Here is an 18,993-nt window from a genome sequence, read left to right as displayed (position 1 = left end):
TACAGAACTACAATTAAGTGCTCCATTTTAATTATGCATATTTTGACAAAGCATAAAGGAATGAACTTTGTTTTTCTCTATTCATCTAGCTAACAGATGTTGTACTTTTCTCATTTTCCCTTTTCACAGCTTTACCATTTAAATTATTACGTTACTAATACCTTACACATTGACCCATGCACCAAAACTGCACTGTATACCAGTCATGGTTCTTAGTCTATGTTTGCTGTCTCGTTTTTTGTGTTTAGGATGTGGCACTGAGGCTAACCCTGCTCCTAAGCTAATGTCCAGAGATTCCACCGATATAGATGTCACTTGCTATTAACTTTAATAAAATGGTCAGATAATTAATTCCTGAAGTAGTGAGATGGCTTTCAGTAACTCCTAATATATGTTTCAAATTTTCCAACCAATAATACGGGAGGGAAAAAAAAATCAAAGATCACTGCCAATTTCAAGATCTGTAAAAAAATGATGCTGGTCATGCAGTTGGTGGTTTTGGAAATTCAATTGTGGTGAGAATTCTGGAAGCTCAGATCCTAATTCTAGGGTATGACAAGGGGATTGAAGAGGAAGATCATGGTGGAGTATCTGGGTGGTTTACAAATGGAGTTTTGGTTTACGTAGTCTCACTTTTCAAGAACATTCATAGATGTGAAAGTTGTTAGGGGCAGTTTTCTCCCATAGGAATGGTTGGAGGAACTGAGGTATCTGTCCCAAACTGAACATTCCACATAACACAAAAATATTTCTGCAGGAAAGCAGAGATTAATAGAAAGTACTGGTTCATCTGAAGGTCATAAGGATAACAAGTAACTCAATTGATTAAAAAAATTGTATGTGGAATAAGTACAGAAAATTCAGAGACTTGAATGGTTCCAAACACCATCCACCAACAAATTTTAGCAGTCATGAGGAGTTTGTTTTTGTTTTTGTTTTTGTTTTCAAATGATTGTTACTACTGCCTGCTCATAGACTACTTGAATATTACAAAGAAACAGTTTACAATGTTTTAAAAATGTTGCATTCGCGTCTAAGTTATATAAATTTCTTATCAGCAATTTTAAACTTGTCTTCTGTAAACTGACATGTCCTAGAGAAGTATGGAGGCTCTGTGATTCAGCACACATCTATGGGACAGGCATGAAAGAAAGAAAAAAGCATTGAATCTATAGATGCAGTCATTTTCCCTGAAACCCCATGATGGGAATTAAAATATTTAATGTCTGTTAGGAAACAATTTCCTTCCTAGAATTCTTCTGAAATATATATATATATTTTTAATTGGTAATAAAATCTTTAAATATAATGCACAAACCCCCTACTTGAAATGTAATTGGGGAGATCTACAATTATTCAGATGATTAAGCAATTCATTCCTGTTTCCCCCTGCTATGCCTGCTGCTACATCTGTGGCACACAGTCCTAATGATCTAGAAATCCCAAACAGAATGTTTGGGCTGAGAAAACACTCCTACCATTTTAGTTTGTTTTATCTACATGCATTAAGAAAAATGACAATTTCGTTAAAGCTAGGAAAAATATCTTTCACAGATGTTTAATACTGATTTAGTATGCTGATTTGCACACCTGTCTGAAAAGGCTGGTATTCAGAGCAGTTCATTATTGTTCTGAAGTATTTTAAGGAACTGTGAAGAAATTACTACAATAATAGCAAATGGTAAACATTTTCTGTCTGCTAACAGAGATTTTTATGGAAGTTATGGATGGTGATAGCGGAGAAAAAAATAAATAAATTAAACTCTGTTTTCTTCCTTTACCAAATGGAAAGCACTGACATTCTTATTTCTGATCATGAAAAATATAGCTGCTGTATTTAGTATTTCCAAGATTATCATTATAATCATTGTTCAATATCTTTGTCCAACAAGTCTCAAAAAGTACTGCATAGGTCTAATATTGAAGTGGAGAGATGGACTGGGGTGAGAGGGTCACCCTAGCTACCTCATAATCCATACTGACTTTTGAGTTCACTCTGCTCTGTTATGACACAAACCAAACATCTCTCTAAGTAACTAGAGAGCTCATGCCATTCCACCAAAAAAAAAAAAAAAAAGAATACTATGAATCTTGCAAAATTAAGGAACCTGCAAATGGCATAATTAAGGTTTCTTATTAAGGCTAAAGAGAATCCCCTTGAGCACACACACATGGGACACATTAAAATGTGACTTTGTGGCAGAACCACAGCAGACAAAAACAAAGGCTTGCTAGACAGTAGTCCAGTGCTTTGTACTCTCTCATAGTGATCTTGTCTCTCTTTTAACAGACGAGGCATAAATGGTCTCAAAAGTAACAAGTGCCATGAGTGCCAGCTTTGCTTGATACTTTTGGACTCATTTTCTGTACCTTTTTATGAAGACAAAGCTTTTAGAAATCTTTTACATATACAAGGATGTCAAAATATAATTTTCTTCTCATCTTCTGAATTATTTGAATTTATGAACACCCACTTCCAGTTAATTCCAGTACACGCTGTGCCATGTGTTTCTGGGTGACACACAGATGACACAGCATTCAGAAGTTCATTAGCAACATTATGAAGGATGAGGAAAGTATCGAGAAGTCTTGAAGCCAAGGAGAAGGGTAAGCAGCATGTCACCATGTGTTCAGCAAAACGACGGAACTAGATGATGGTGGAATACACTCCCTGTATGGGAAGGTTTTGAAGGATGAGGGTCAGGGATGACTGCTCAGAGATGCTTATTTTCCTGGTTTATCTTCTCTATTATCTGTCTTGAATGGAGCTGGATTGAGAACCGCCAGCACCTCCAATTGGGAATGCTTTATCGCAGGGCGGCACTGACAAAAGTGCATGACTTTTCAGTTGTGGGAGTAGGAAAACGGGTTCAAGGGAACTGAAATGGGTTCAATGAACTGATTTACCAGCCATGCATGAGTTTTGGAAGGCCAATTCTACTAACAAAGATAATAAAGGAATCTTCAAGTTTATGGATTAAAATTATGCTCAGTCATTAAAAAAATTAAAATTAACCAAAAAAGATAGCTTTGATAGGTCCCTAGTTATGTTCCTATTAAAAAAGTTGTCAATTGTTCCAGAATTTTGTGGACTTCTAGATATTACTTCTTTACAATTAATTTAACTCATATTCACTTCTGTCCCTTCACACTGGCTTTTGCCCATGACAGCTTTGCTTGCAGCAAAGGACAGAGTTATTCAGCAAGCAACAGTACTGCACATTCCTAACTGATCTACTACTAACAGCATTGCAGCAACATGGCTGAGGGGAGTAAAATTATTTAACATGAATCATTATATACCCATAAATTATCCCTAGTTATGTGAAATTTTGAAAATCTGAAAAAGCTCAGCTTTGTAGAGGAGGCAAAACCTGTGTATGACAAAAAGTATTTTAAATAGATTATTGCTTTTCTGGATTTCTGGCTTGTTTAACTATTTTAATCACAAAAGGTATAGCTCCCCTGATATATCCCTGTATAATTCAGGCAGGATTTGAAGAACCATACAGTAAAATAAATAAAAAAAAGATAGAGATCAAACAAATCATGAGAAGACTGCACATGAGCAGATGCTGTTTTCCAATTCAAGTATTTTTCTATTTTTATTTTGTCCTTTTTTATTTTTTTTATTTTTAGAAATAAAATCCTGTTTAGTAGACAGAACAGGAAAATTACAAAAATGAGGAAGATACTAGCCAATGGCTACAGAACAAATACTGAAATTTACCCAGCCCACAGGTGAGAGTGGCAAATGAATTGGCAGACCTGAACACCAGCACTATTCCAGGTGAAAGCCAAAGCCTGCCCTGATCAGGACTTACCAGGAAAACATTCTGTACTTAATCACAAATAGTTGAACAGATTTTTCAAATCCATTTTTTTTAATCCTCGTTAGAAAAATACCTTTTATCTGTATCATATTAAGCGTTATTTTAAAATAGAGGTATTTCTTATAGTATTCACATTCTTTCAAAGGTTTTGCTATAACACAACCTAATGAAAACAAAACTACTACCATTTTTCTTTTCTTTTTATCTCTTTCCCCTAGCCATGCTTGAAATTCATACTTTGATATTTCAGATCACTGAAAACAGACAAGTCTATCTGAGCTGTTGCCCTCTTTTGAATAACAATTTCCTTTGTCTTCTGTCCTTTGAAATAAATTCCCTGTGAAGTTCTCCCTTGTGCTATAGTCAATTGAAATATTACCTCTCGATGTCGAGATTTAGTTTTATTTTTAAACAACTGGGCACAAACTTGAGAACAGTGTGCCCTTTATGTGTTTTGTGTATATCCATCACTACAATAATTTTGCAAACAGACTTCAACCACTTTGTGCAATACCACTTCAACAAAGTGGTCACAAATGAAACAAGAAATAAATAATTGCTGGGTTTCTGATTTATAGGACAATTGATTAAAATTCACAAGTACCAAGACCTTGAATACTTTCAGCAGATGAAAATTCAGTCAAGCTAGAACAATATGCAAAAATAAGCATATTTATTATCTATTTCTGTGAAACTTTAGCAGGCTTTAAGTGAACTATCAGAGTCTACTGTTCAAAACAGAATTCTCACAAAAAGTTCTTGAATTGAGGAAAGCCACTTCCACAATCAAAATTCTGTGCCTTATCCCAGGTAATATACATCTCAACTTTATTTTTACTCTTTATTCTTCATATGGTATACAAGGAAAATATTCGAGTGTCCACAGGGAACACGTATGGATTGTTATTGTTTCTATTTGTCTAGTTATGCTAGCACCACTCTAAATCTGAACTCTCTATGACTTCCTTCCACACTACATGAAAAGCAAAAAGACTTTTTTTTTTTTCAGGAGCATTGATTAGTAATTTGTATTAGTAATTAGTATTTAGTAATTAGTATTGATAGTAATCAGATGATTACTAGATAGTTTCTGGTTTAATGAATATTCTGCCAATTAATAAACTATTAACATTTTAAACAGAGATGTTTAAATATTTTTAAATGTATTCCATGCATTCAAGCTGACTTTTCAGTTTTTTCAAGCTTCTGTATGTTCATGAAGCATTACTTTTAATCTAACAAGAACTTATTTCCATTTTTTCACAAAATTAATGTTCTTTTCAATTAATGCAGTCATAGTTAATGAGGTTTTAGTACAGAGTACAAATTTGTATAAAGATTACGAAGAACAGACACTGATGTCTTTTAAGGTAGAAGAGCTACCTTCTTATCACTCAGTCCAGTCACTTGGTCAACAAATTCCTCTTGAATCATAAATGCAGCTAAGTTGGCAGTATAACTAGCCAGGAAAATGACAGCAAAGAAGGCCCAAACTGACACCATGATTTTACTGGTCGTCCCTTTGGGGTTTTGCACAGGCACAGAGTTGTTGAATACCAAGCCCCAGAGTAACCACACTGCCTTGCCAATGGTGAAGGATGGTCCATGGGGATCTGGAATTGCAAAGAGCATTTGTTTTAGTTGCAAGTATATTTGTGGTAAGATACCACAAATACATAACTACATGATAACAACAAAGCACTCACCAACACATTACAAAAAATATTTTTATACATGTTCATTGTCCTCCCAATGTAATCATAGAATTTAGCGTCGGTACTTTCTGCTGTAATGACATTTATTTCCATATTTGTTGCAAAAAATATTTCAACACTTCTCTACGTGTATTTACCTCAGCAGTTTTCAAATGGAGACTGCAAACATAGGTTTGGAGGAGACCAAACTGATGTCTCTTGCAGTAAGGTGTGTGCCACGCTATGTCCCCTTTCAGTATTCTGTACCAGCTGACATGTAAAATGGAAAACTGTGGATATAAGTCTTAATGATTTGTTTCCAATACTTTTCCCACCCAAAGTATTTTTATAAGCTCCAATCTTCAACATTATATTTTTTGAACTTTATGTACTCTCAGATAAGCGTATCAAAATGGGTGAACATTTCACCTACTTTTAAGCAACGCTGCACTCAGAAAATAAATCAACAAAAAGGAGCAACCTGTACAGTTACATAACTTATAGCGAGACTCAGGCTACCTCACAGGTACAGAGTCAGTTCCATGGCTTCAAATGCACTGGTATTACAGGCAGAAACCTGGCCCAGGTAATCTGTGCAGTTCTGTAATTTTTTTCAGTCAGCTTTGAATTCATCCGAAAGCACCCAAAGTTGTCAGCATAATGCCCTCACTTCATGCCCATGGACTAGCAGAAGCAGGTTAGCAGAGATATTATCCACTAAAAAGACCGTATTTGTTGAGTTCTCTGAGAATAAAGGGAAGATTCCTCTTACCCAACTTTAGGTTAGTACAGTGCAAACATCATCTAGACTCCCTGTGTGTTCAATGGAGAAACAGGCTGCTCCTGAACGTGACTCATCCAACTTTTTCAAAAGTACTCATTTTTCAATTAAGGGACAATTCAGACAATAAGCTGTTATGCAGACTCCTCCAATATTACCTCTATTCCTGCCTATGGGTATGCACACTAAAACTCAGATTTACTTGTTAACTTTAGTTTACATTATTAAAAATAATTATTAAAGGAATAAAATCCAAAGTTGGTACACTCAGTGCATATTGTCATTTCAGTAGAAATGCTCCATGTAACAGTGCAAATTTTCTTGATAGACTCAAACACATCTTAGATTATCTTTTTTCTATTTTTACTGCATTGCTAAGATAGACTGCAGTAAAATAATCATAATGGAGCTGGCTTTTGGTTTATGAAGCTATCCTATAGGGCCATTTAAGATTGAGCTGATGAATAGTAAGTATTTTCTAAGCAGTAATACAAATGAAAGTATATACCAAGAAAACTACTGAAGATTTTACCACCATTGAGTTTCATCCTACTAAAAATACACAGAAAATACAATAATCTACGTAAAGTCACATTATTTTTAAGCTTCCCCAGCTTCAAATGAATAGCAACTGGATTTGTGGCAAGCCTCTACTGCTAAGTTATGATGTTGCAGTGCCATAATATGAATTTGTAGCCACTACATAATCACATAAGGTGGAACAGAAAAGAACAGCCCAGGCTGCAGATCCCCAGTGTCTGTACATACTTCTCCTTTCCTCTTCCTAATACAGTGTTTATTTTGGACATAGGTTACAAATTTACCAAGTTATTGAAATGTTGACAATATCTGAACATTACAAAACCCTCCTTGTTCAGGGAACAAACCAACCACCAACTAGAAGAAAACATTAGCTTGTTATAGTCTCTAGGACTATGTTCACCAACCTGAGAGACATCGTTATAAAACAAGGTATGGTTCAGAAATTAAAAACTGTCCACACTCTGAACTGAAAGTGAAGAAAGGGAAGGATGAGGGCACCACGGTACATGAAATCATCATTCTCAGGTCAGAGTGTTAATAGTATACAACTGTATCTTTCACTGAGAAAGACGTGTTCTGTATTAAATTTGTTGTGTCACTATATTTTCAAAAAGAAGTTTCTACAGCCACAAATGCTACACAGTAAGAAATTATGCCCTTCTGCCACTGGCCTCATTTCAAGGATGAGTTCACCACAAGAGAACCATACCTTTTTATATGGACTATATAAAACTATATAAAAGGTAACAGCTGCTTTTCCAGATTAGCCACCAAACATCACCATTGGAGATCATTATCTCTGAACTATCTGTGAATTCATAAGTCAGGAGACTGAAGAGTTTATTTCAATGCTTTTTTTTAAAGCTGACGCCCTACAACTGATACAGTATACTAACATAATGCTGCCTGAATACAACTCTCTCTAATATCACTTATCCTTCTACATCTTTATTGCAATGAATTAGAATATAGACATGAGTATATAAGGCCTCAAGAAATCACATTTTAAATGAAGAGCAAGCATGCTTTCATAACTATTACTGTTTTATTCCTACGTTACATTTATTTTAAAAGATACAGGGTAAAGGATGGTAAATACATTTTGTTTGTTTGTTTTGCTTTGTTTTTATAGCCCTAAGGTTGTGTAAATTGCAAAGCTTACCTTTCCCTTGTGCTAAGTTCCTGTTATATCCTACAGGGCTAAAATACTCAAATATAAAGACAGCCATGGCGGACACAATGAGAAGCATCACAAACATCATCACCCAGACGGAAGCACTAAAAGGCTCTGCAGCAAAACAGACAAGAGAAACAGAAACAGTTCATTAAACCAGTCACATCACAAGAATTCTAGTGTCTCAGGCTAGGCAAGCCCAGAGGCTTTCTTTAAATTAGCTTTTACCAACAAAAATGCTAGCATTACTGCTAGAACTAAGCAGCAATATACAAAGAACTGCTGTTAGTATCCACAGTCTCCATACATGTGAAATCATAAATGCGAGTTGCAATTCAAACATGAAGTCTATGTACTTGTCTTCTTTAACAAAGTCTTAACCTTGACACCGAGTGGCAAATAATTGGTTTGACTTGCGGCTTATTCAGTTTACAATCCTTTTCTATTAATCCTGTGATGCATGCTTTTATCAACAGAATACTCCAACCATTATGACAGTTTCTGTAGAGCAAAAGCAATTAAGCATATGCTTAAAACATTTGGTGTTTCAGTGAAGTACACCTCTCTCTCTGATTTTCTATCCAACAGAAAGCATTAGGGAAAAAAGCCAAATGCTTGCATTCAAAGCAAATCTGGTTTCAGATTTTATTTTTTCCCTTTTCACTTTCATCTATCTCTAATGAAGACATTGTTTCCACTCATAGCAAAAACATTCTTTTGCAAGTTTCACTCTCATCTGGGAGCAAATTTCTGAAATCAAAAGGTTTTTATGGAAAACTGAATGTCAGTTTGAAAGGTAGAAAAAACATACCTTAAAGAAGTAGGTTGGAACAGAAAACTAAAAGTAGTTTCAAATACCAGAACAAGCACCAATTTTTTGAAAGGATTGGAAATACCATGTGATAACACAAAGTTCTTAAATTTCAGCTTTGACCGATTACAAATTCTCTGTCATTTCAGGTGTTCCTGTGGTAACTGTATAAGGATAAATGCAACAAAAGTTTGGTATGGCAAAGTAATATATCTTTATTAGGTCAGCTTATCTGGGGGCATATTATACTCTAATTCTGGTAAATACTGGTAGCGTGAATGTGCTCTGAAATGTGAGAAAAAAATCTTAATAACTATTTTAAATTAGAACAGAACCAAGAAGCACTGGAAGTGACAATAAATGAATTTGCTCCCATGCTTTGCTTTTTGAAAGTCCAAGAGATTCCTCCATCCTAATCTCTTCATCAAAAATGAAAATCCTTCTATCATTGTAGGAAATGACTCTGAGCAAGAGCTAAAGTGAGCTGAGCCCAATAGCCCAGTCTGAACCTTGCCCAAGTTAGCATGAAGTATTCACCAAGAACTGGAATAAAGTATCATAATTTGGGCCTATATGTGAAAATCTTATGAGATTGGTTTCGTTTGCTACAGTTTCTTCATAAATTTGGAACCATGAAAGACCAAATTCCAGATAGCACCACTTGTGAGTTTGAATGTGAACTGACAAGACAAAGCATGGAATTTTCAAACCAAACAATTCTCTTTTTGATTTTAAGAGATGATTAAAGAACAGGTTTTTTTTGTTGTTGTTGTTTTTTGTTATCTTTTAAAGACAGTTTATGAAATTCTTTCAATTACTAAAGACATTTTTTGGAAGAGAATAATAAGTTAGCAAAATAACAGAATGCTTAAAAGACAAAAATAAATAATTCAGAAACAGACAAGTAGATGCCACTTAATGATAAATATTCTATGTAATCATATATTAATTGGAATTAATTGGAATTCACATAAAACTATCATACAATATTGACAGCATTCTCATAGAAGACAGTCAGCAACCCTCATAAAACTCTTATGAAAAGCATCAGGGTAAAAGCAGCAATGGTAATTTGTCAAAATTTAAATTAGGCAAAGGGCAAAATAAGCCAAAGTGAAAAAGCAAGCTATAAACAACAGTTAATGCAGAATGGTCCCTAATAATTTAAGCAGTCTGGTAATGAGGAGTAGAAGCAACAGAAGCAACAGCAAAATAAAAAGCCATTTATAATAAGTAGCAAGATTGAACAAGTACAAAATCAATTGAATAATAAAGTTGATGTTTCTGTCATATTACAGATCAAATTGTGCATTCAGCACTGTTATTTGATTCTCAAAGGACAGAAGGAATTTTTCCCCAGGAGGCAGCAGGTTTTATAAAATTTTTAAGTAGAACAATGATATGACGGAAAAATACTAGCATATGACTTGTTAGTGTACATTGCAAATTATTGGCAATGGAGAAAATAGAGCAATGAAAAAGATTTGCCATTTCACCAGAAAAAAAAAAAAAGAAAAAAAAAAGACAAGTAGCCCCACCTATGAACTCTCTTCCTCTTAAATATATAGAAAAGTTGAATAAAACCCCCACTGATTTTTTTAAAAACTTACGTCGTGGATCTAGTATACATGAACAGTAGTAATACATGAAAAAGTTTTAACATGGATACAATTCTTATTTTTTATTCTAAAATTCTTGGTAGGAGACACCTTTGGGAACAGATAATGAGGAAGAGGCTGTCAGCCCATCAGTTATTTAAATCCATTAGACACAATCATTGAATGGAAAATCTAGTTCAGACAAATTTTGCACTTGCATACACTGATGGTGGTAAATCATAAAAACAAGTATTTCATAAACTTCATTGCTATTTAATAGTATTGTTTTTCACAGATAAAAAAAAAAGAAAAAACATAAAAGTTACATAAGACAACTCAATTGACACTCAGTTAAAATTAAAACTAAATCTGTCTATGAATAAATTCAGTTATCTATCTGATAGTATTTTGCATGGCAGAGCACTTTAATACTACTCCCACAACATCGAAATACACAAGCAGTTCCAGTGATGTGACAGTTTCATCTATGTCTAAATAAACAGAAAGTACATCTGAGATCACAGACTTAATTTATCAGTGCAGTAGATCAGATTTCTACAAAAAAAAAAATCTATTCTATAGAGCTTGACAAGAAGGCATCATTTTTACTTTTTAAATTCTGTACGTATCCAACTAAACCAAAAGCATTAAATTATTTGTAGAAATATAACTATGATGTTGTGAAAAAAACACAAAAGCAGTCTGTTTTGATGATAGCTGGAGGCAGGTAAGAAGTAAGCAAAGTCCATTAAAAAATTGCCAAAAATTGGAACATATTTAGGAAAACACCGTATAATTCAAATGATAACTTCAGCACATAGAAAGTACAATTTAAAAAATAAATTAACTGTACAAGTCAATTACTTATAGAAATAAAAAATCATTATCTGAGTATTTTCATTTAAAAATGCAGCCTCTCATAATTTCATTAAACAGTCTTCTATTCAGTAAACAACAAAATTAACCACCAACAAAATCTGTTTAGGTATTAACAAGTTAGGTAAATTATTTGATTATTCACTATGTTACACTTACAAGCTATTGCTTCATCTCTGCAATGTGCATTTATGGAACAGGTATGAGAAATAAGCTCTGTGTATAAATGATGACAATGGCTATGAGAAAAAACAATTATTTGCCCACTTGTATCTGATACTCTAGTAACAATCAGTTCCTCACTGGCTAAAGGTGATTTGAATTGAGTGAAGAATTTACACTTAATCTAAAAAGAAACTATACTGATATAAATATATATATAAATAATAAATATGTAACATAATAAAATGATTAAAATGTCATAATTGCTCACCATATTGAAGATGTGAAACTGTTCTGTAAGATACCTGTAAAATACTGATTTTTCTTCAGTTTCAATTATATTATCTCCACTAGCACTATTTTTCATTTGCAAAATACCTTTGAAAAATTCAGTCAAACCACTAAATATAAAAGTCAAACATAGGCACTACAGTGGAGAGGCAGATAATGAAAGGAGAAACGAACAATAGAAACAAGTAGCAAACAAGGGAAGGAGAGAAGACAGATCTTTACTTCTTGGTATCCCACCTCTTTTCTATCGAGCCTTTCATTTCCATGCTGAATCCCCATTGCCCAACTCCATCATCACAACACATAAAATTGAAGAAAACACTCAGAAGCTTTGCAGTGCAGTAATATGGTCTTTGGAAGCCAGATGTATCTGTTGCCCATTTAGTGTCAGATCTATTCTAATCACGGCAAAGTCTTCTTTTCTACGCTATTCTACGAAGGGGGGGGTTAAATGATTTTGTGAATGTGAGTGCTAGAAAAATATGAGACAACTTATTATGGGCTAAAAAAGCACGGGTTAATGTGTAAGCAGATCTTGAGGAAGTAATTTTCCTAAATGAAGATGCTGGGGAATTCTTTTTTGTATTCAAATCATTATTATTTGGTTTCCAGTTACTGCATCTGAAACCAACAGCACTCTCTTCATGTGTTAAAAACCACATTAATCAGTTTGCTGACACCATACAAACTTCCTAACATGTAATTCAAAAATCTAAGAAACATGTCAACACACTATTTAGCTTAACTAACAATGAAAGCTATCCCACTCTACAGAATTGCAATTAAATGATCTTGAGGGGTTGGAGAACCATACCTAGAAAAGCAGATGGTGAAACTGTGCCATTGCTCCGTGACACCATGACACTAATCCCAGTCTCAACAAATGGCACTGAAAAGTCAACCACTTCAGAGCGCTCTTCATTAATAGTGAGAGACCCCACAGCCATAACTGCACGATGATATACCACCTGATCCACAAAGAGAAGACACCACCAATATTACTCAGTAGAGAACACCTCATTTCTCCAAATGAATTTAAAACAAACATTGCTAGGTTCTTACTTAAGAGCTCTTTTACCTAACAGAACTTACTTCACCAATCATTCCATTCCATACATTATTGACTTTTTTGCCATGTTTCCCATTAGTCACCAAATACAGGTCATACGTGAACTTGACAGTTTTAGACAATTTCTTCAAGATATCAATGCAGAATCCTTTGCAGCACTTCTTTACATTAGTTCCCTCATTAGTTGAGTTGCTGTTAAAAGAGAAGCAAGACAAACATTTCTCCTGGGAAAAACAGAACCACCACAACAGCAAGAGTCAGCATATTGTAAAAGAACAATTTTTCAAACTTCCAAGTGACCATTTTTTTTCTGGAATGATGGAGAAATAAAACCATGGGATGCTTTATATGGTGCTTATAGCTCTTACTAATCATATTACAGTGGCTTGACAAAATAAATAGAAGATGGTGGTAGACCTTGTACAACATTTTCTGCTTCAGTTTCTCTCCTACTGGACTTCACTTCTCCATCAATTCATACAGTCTCCACTTACTGATGTTTCTTTGATTTAGATTAAACATTTATTACTTCTGCTCTTAAGATATTATGTACCACACGTAATTTAATAATTACTGAACTGCCCAACATATAAGTTGTGTAAAGGCACGGTAGTTCACAGCTCTGGAAGCAGTGGGTGCTATATCTTTTCCTGCAGTTTGAGAAGGTGACGTTCAGGCTATTTTTGAGTGCAAAGACCACTCTGGAAGGTCAGAAAAGTCCTGACAACAGAGAAACCAGAGTCCCAAACTGTGATCAGCCATGTAGGTCTTAGACAAGATTTTTTTTTTTTTTTAATAGGCAATATTTTACAGACTTTGAAGAAATTCAAATCACAAATAAAATGTTGTTTAGAACCTGACTAAGAAGTTCAGATATGTCAATAAAAATGTCCTGGATTTCAGAAACTATTCAGCAACTTCTGGAAAACTTCAGAAACATCAATTACATCTCCTAACACCTGCTCAATTAAAAATGTTATACTCATTTTGGAAACATGTAGACTGAAGCACTTAATGGGTGAAGAAGCATTAATGAATCCACAATGACAAATTTTCCACTGTTTTCTAATGATTACTCCAAAATTACAGAGCAATCAAAGCAATGGACTTTTCTCTAGCTGGTATGTCATAGTATTTTATGCTGGAATAGTTTATCTTGTACCAAATTTAAGCATAAATGTATTATTGTCAATAGAAGGCATTCTTAAACTGTTAACTAATTAAACTAATTAAAATAGGCGCATTTCAACATAACAGGAAACCATTCAAAGAGGACTCATTAAAACAATCTAATTTTAGAATATGCTATCTTCTTGCATATGATTGAGAAGGGCCATTTCTAGTTGATTTTGAATTTACTACATACTTACTATCTTGTCATTGACTCAATGTTACTTATATGTATATAACCAGAACCTTCTGATGTATTGAAAGGGAAGATGTGTAAAGAAAAGCATGCTGTGCAGGAAAGAGAAAAAGAAAGAGGAAGAGAAATACAGAACAAAAAGCAAAGGTAGGAATCAAGAACAGCGAAGTATGAGAAAAAATGTATATACAACAAAAGAAATAAGGGAAAGCATTAATGAGAAAATAGATGAACATTTTGCACTCAAAAGCAAACAAACAAAAAAGGAACACTGTGTATTTACTTACTTAATTTTGACAAATTTACGACATGGCACGGTGTTTTTTTGGCAACTTTCCATCAAAGGATCCACATCCTCAACAATGACAAAGGGAGCCTCCTCCAAGGTGACAATACTCAAATGGTTATCATCCGGTTCACTGTCTGCAAAAGAGCTGTACCTTGGCCAGACAGAGTACTTCAGGCTCAGTGAGTTGTTCTCCCACTTCCCCACCTGAAAAGCCAAGATACACAAGCTGCTGATATCTGATTGCTTGTATTTGACAAATGACATCTCATTAAATACACGGGGATATAGGTACGGGAAATTAGAGTAAAAAGACAGCAGTCCTAGGTTTTTATTATCAAATAAATTTTATTATCAAAATTACTTTAGGAATCTTTAGTAGTCATATGAAGTGGGAAAATAAAGTAAAGTAAAGTTATTTAAAGACTGGATGATACCAGTTAACACGATCTTGGCTATAGGTGCACTGAAATTTGATATTGTCATATGCAATTGAACCAGAACAGCAACCAGACACTCCATATGTAATTGGGACCAATTTGCAGTAACAAGAAAATAGGCCTCAAAAGAAAAAAGGGACAAGAAAAATAAAACTAATTCCCACCAGGCTAATGAACAAAGTATCCCAACATTATTTCTGTATGTTCTGTAAAGAAAGGACTCTTCAACCATTATTGTTTGAAAAGTCATGGTGAAAGTATTTTACACCCTAGTCCTAGGGTTCCCAAGGTGGGCCAGACGAGGGTTTTAGTACACACAAGCAGAATTTTACATGACACGGTTTCATATTAGAAATAATGTATTTTATTCTGGTTTAGTTACTGTGAAATAATCCTAAGAGTTTAGCAAGTAATCAAGCAAACACCAACCTTTAGAGTAAATATGCAGTTTTAAGATTTTGGGGGGAGCATAACCAACTTTACTTTAAAATCGTCTTTTTATTCATTATTATAAATTACCCAACCTTAATTAATCTGCATTTTTTTCCACTACCAGAACACCAGCAAGGGGAATATGGTTAAAAAAGTATTTAAATATTTTGAAAGCTCTACCATTTTATTTCTAATGGTTGTTTAACTACTTGATATCCATAAATCTAATTGTATGGCTTATCCAAGCAGTAATGACAGATAATATAAATGTGCTACCAGTCCACATAATTTACACCAACACATTTTAATAATCCTTCAGTTACTTTAGCTAAATTATAACATAATCATGAGACTGATAAAATATTTGTTTTGCAAGGAAAACAGTAGGAATTAACAGTACAATGAGAGATTCGGGTCCTAAAAAAAAAAACACAACTGCACAAAATTGTTATTTTCCTTCTGTCTTCTAAAGACTTTAAAATGAATCACAAAAGTTCCTGAAGAACAAGATTTATATCCATTCCTATTTGGGAAGCACATAAGTACAAGCCCATTGCAGTTTCCTTTCTGTCCTGTTTTTGAGGCAAGGTATTTTGCTGAACTTTAATGTAGGAGGCAGAAATGCCAAATCTCTATATACTTTGATTAGGAAATTCAAAATATCCCAAGGGAATTAGGAAATCACACCTAAATCACTGGGAATCAGGAACTGGATTTATACTGCTTAAAGTTTTAGCATGAAGTTTAACCAAAACACAAGGGATGAAGCCTTTGTGGAATAATAATAATAACAACAATAATAACAATAATAAAAATAATAATAGTAATAATAATGCAAAGGGAAACATATCTATTTAACTCTATGACATGGATCCATTGTAAATAAAAAAGTTTGATTGTCAAGTTATGGTACATAATCTCATTCACAGCAGAACCTGTGCTGGTTTATGTTAGCTTACAGAACGTAGTTTATATCCACACCCTAAGTATGCCACAATGTTGGCTGCCTGGAGCAGGGACAATTCCAGACAGATCACTACTTTAATCACAGAATCACAGAATTTCTAGGTTGGAAGAGACCTCAAGATCATCGAGTCCAACCTCTGACCTAACGCTAATAGTCCCCACTAAACCATATCCCTAAGCTCTACATCTAAACGTCTTTTAAAGACTTCCAGGGATGGTGACTCCACCACCTCCCTGGGCAGCCTGTTCCAATGCCTCACAACCCTCTCAGTAAAGAAGTTCTTCCTAAGGTCCAACCTAAAACTCCACTGGCGCAACTTAAGCCCATTCCCCATTGTCCTGTCACCAGGCACGTGGGAGAACAGACCAACCCCCACCTCACTACAGCCTCCTTTAAGGTATCTGTAGAGAGCAATAAGGTCGCCCCTGAGCCTCCTTTTCTCCAGGCTGAACAATCCCAGCTCCCTCAGCCGCTCCTTGTAGGACTTGTTCTCCAGGCCCCTCACCAGCTTCATCGCCCTTCTCTGGACCCACTCAAGCACCTCCATGTCCTTCTTGTAGCGAGGGGCCCAAAACTGAACACAGTACTCGAGGTGCGGCCTCACCAGAGCCGAGTACAGGGGGACAGTCATCTCCCTAGCCCTGCTAACAAAAAACATGCCAAGTACAACGATGAATTTCAGCAGTGGAAAATGTGCCTGCCTGCCTGCCTTTTCCAACCAGCAACAAGAAAAGAGATGTGACTGGATCTCAGTTGCGCTTCCATGTCCCAGAGTATAGCAGTAGCAGCACTTGTTGCTACATTACACTACATTACCTGATACAGGTCTATGTAATTCAAAGCGTTTCCCCCTGCAAGCCATCTCCACTGTGTATTGTTGCCACATGGATCAACTGGAATACAAGCAGCCCACCATAATATGAGTTTGTCTGATCCTATCAAAAATGTGATGATTGCTTTGTTTTTAAAAGAGGACTCATGATATATTTTCAATAATTCACCCACATCTTATTGTTTTGAGGAGGATACACCCACTGATGATTTTAAAGGGATGAATTTGTTGAAATGCTAGTTTTTTAGACAGATGCATCTGTACAGAAATGTGTGTTGAGCAGGTCTCTAAAGTTAGGTTCAAACGTTTTTATCCTCTTCATTCCATTATCTCCATACTCACTGATTGTACCTTTATGAAAAAGTAATTAAAAATTAAGACCTTCACTTCGGTCTCAGGGCCATCCCTACTACTCTGCCTGAAGATGTCTACTGCTGCACTTCCAGGGAGTCACACTGAATTCATCAGGGCTTTATACAGGCACAAATCTCATGTCCATTGCAGGTCATCCCTACTTTGTAGTCAGGAACGCTCAGCATCAGAAAGCACAATGGCAAAAAGTACAAACAAAAGATTTCAAAGTCATGAAGAACAGCAGAAAAGCAAATGGCAGAAAAGTCCTGAAAAGCTTTGTTGTTTGGCTAAGAATAGTAAATGAGGAAGAGTAATGCCTCTGAGTCACTCCTTTTCCTTGGGAAATATTTGTGTTGTATTTGCTAGTTCTGATTATTAAATGGTTAGAATAGATGATGGATTTGCTCTGTTGCTGATACTAGACTTGGAAGTAAACAGCTTTCTTCGTTTGGTATTTTGATTTTGCAATAGTAATATTGTTGAAGAACACGTTGCACTTTCTATCTTTCAGCTACAGTTTTGAATGATTAAAACGCTTTTCCCTTTTTCATTTATTTTAAAAGAAGGGTAAGAATTTAGTTTTATGCAATTAAAGCACATAGTCAAAATACACAAAGATTTTTATACTTACATTAGAAGACTTTCAGCCTCTGCAGAACTAATTATAGCATTGCGAATAAGAATCTGAAGGGTATTAATTATTTACATAATGTTTTGTATCCTCGTATATTATTTAGATCCTTCAACATTTTTGTGCTACCAATAGTATCAACTCTTTTACAGAGTGAAGGATTGAAATGAGAGAGGAAAGCTGTAGATTAAGGAAAACTAAAACATGAATATGTTTCTGTTGAGATTAAGAGAATTTATGAAGTTGAATACATATTTTGGTGTCTTGCAAGATCAGCATTTATGTCACTTCAGGAAAAGTCAGATCTAGTTCTAGATCCAATCAGTACCTGTTCTGAATGCCTTTAAAACCTTCAAAAGCTTAGGGAAGAAAAAACAAGTTATAACACATGTTGAATGATTTCAGAACTTTATATAGAGACATGTTTATAAATTGTAAAAATTTCTGTGCAAAATCAAATGTTAAGTCCTTATTCAGCACTAACTGTTAAAGTGACTTAACTATAACAAATATATATATATATTTATATATATATATTGTATATATATATATATTTATATATATAAAATTAACTGAGTTTAAAAAAGCATGCAAGTCCTGACTTCACCTCTGAAGGGAAGGCCACTATAAATACTCTAGAAATAAATTTTAAAAAAAAAGTTCATATGTAAAATACAGAAAGTAGGATATGAAAAGTTCAACTGCTATTTTCAGTAGGAGACAAGTGATATTCAAATAAACCATTTTACAGTGAAATAGCTTACCAACCTGGACAGCTTCAAAATTCAACTGTCTCCAGTGTTTTGCAGTGCTTGTTTTTAGAACATGCTACTTCGTGTTCATGATAGCTACT

The 18,993-nt window shown here is 34.7% G+C and overlaps 1 protein-coding gene and 1 long non-coding RNA gene across 5 annotated transcripts in view; both read right to left on the bottom strand.

Annotated features, from left to right (window-relative positions):
• The window catches only part of LOC137864758 (uncharacterized), a 353,484-nt gene that overhangs the window by 166,051 nt on the left and 168,440 nt on the right, over positions 1-18,993 (bottom strand). The window lies entirely within an intron of this gene.
• Positions 1-18,993, bottom strand: part of GRIN2A (glutamate ionotropic receptor NMDA type subunit 2A) — a 190,846-nt gene that overhangs the window by 46,250 nt on the left and 125,603 nt on the right. For all 4 annotated transcript variants that reach the window (XM_068699194.1, XM_068699195.1, XM_068699197.1 and 1 more), the window contains 5 exons: positions 14,486-14,691; positions 12,856-13,024; positions 12,578-12,731; positions 8,014-8,139; positions 5,217-5,446 (listed from right to left, as the gene is read on the bottom strand). In XM_068699194.1, coding sequence (XP_068555295.1) covers positions 5,217-5,446; positions 8,014-8,139; positions 12,578-12,731; positions 12,856-13,024; positions 14,486-14,691 — 885 coding nt within the window. The remainder of the gene's footprint in view (positions 1-5,216; positions 5,447-8,013; positions 8,140-12,577; positions 12,732-12,855; positions 13,025-14,485; positions 14,692-18,993) is intronic.

This window comes from Anas acuta, chromosome 15 (assembly GCF_963932015.1).
Source record: "Anas acuta chromosome 15, bAnaAcu1.1, whole genome shotgun sequence".
Lineage (NCBI taxonomy): Eukaryota > Metazoa > Chordata > Aves > Anseriformes > Anatidae > Anas > Anas acuta.
The sequence above is the reverse complement of the archived record's forward strand: the minus strand, read 5'-3'. Positions and strand labels throughout refer to the sequence as shown.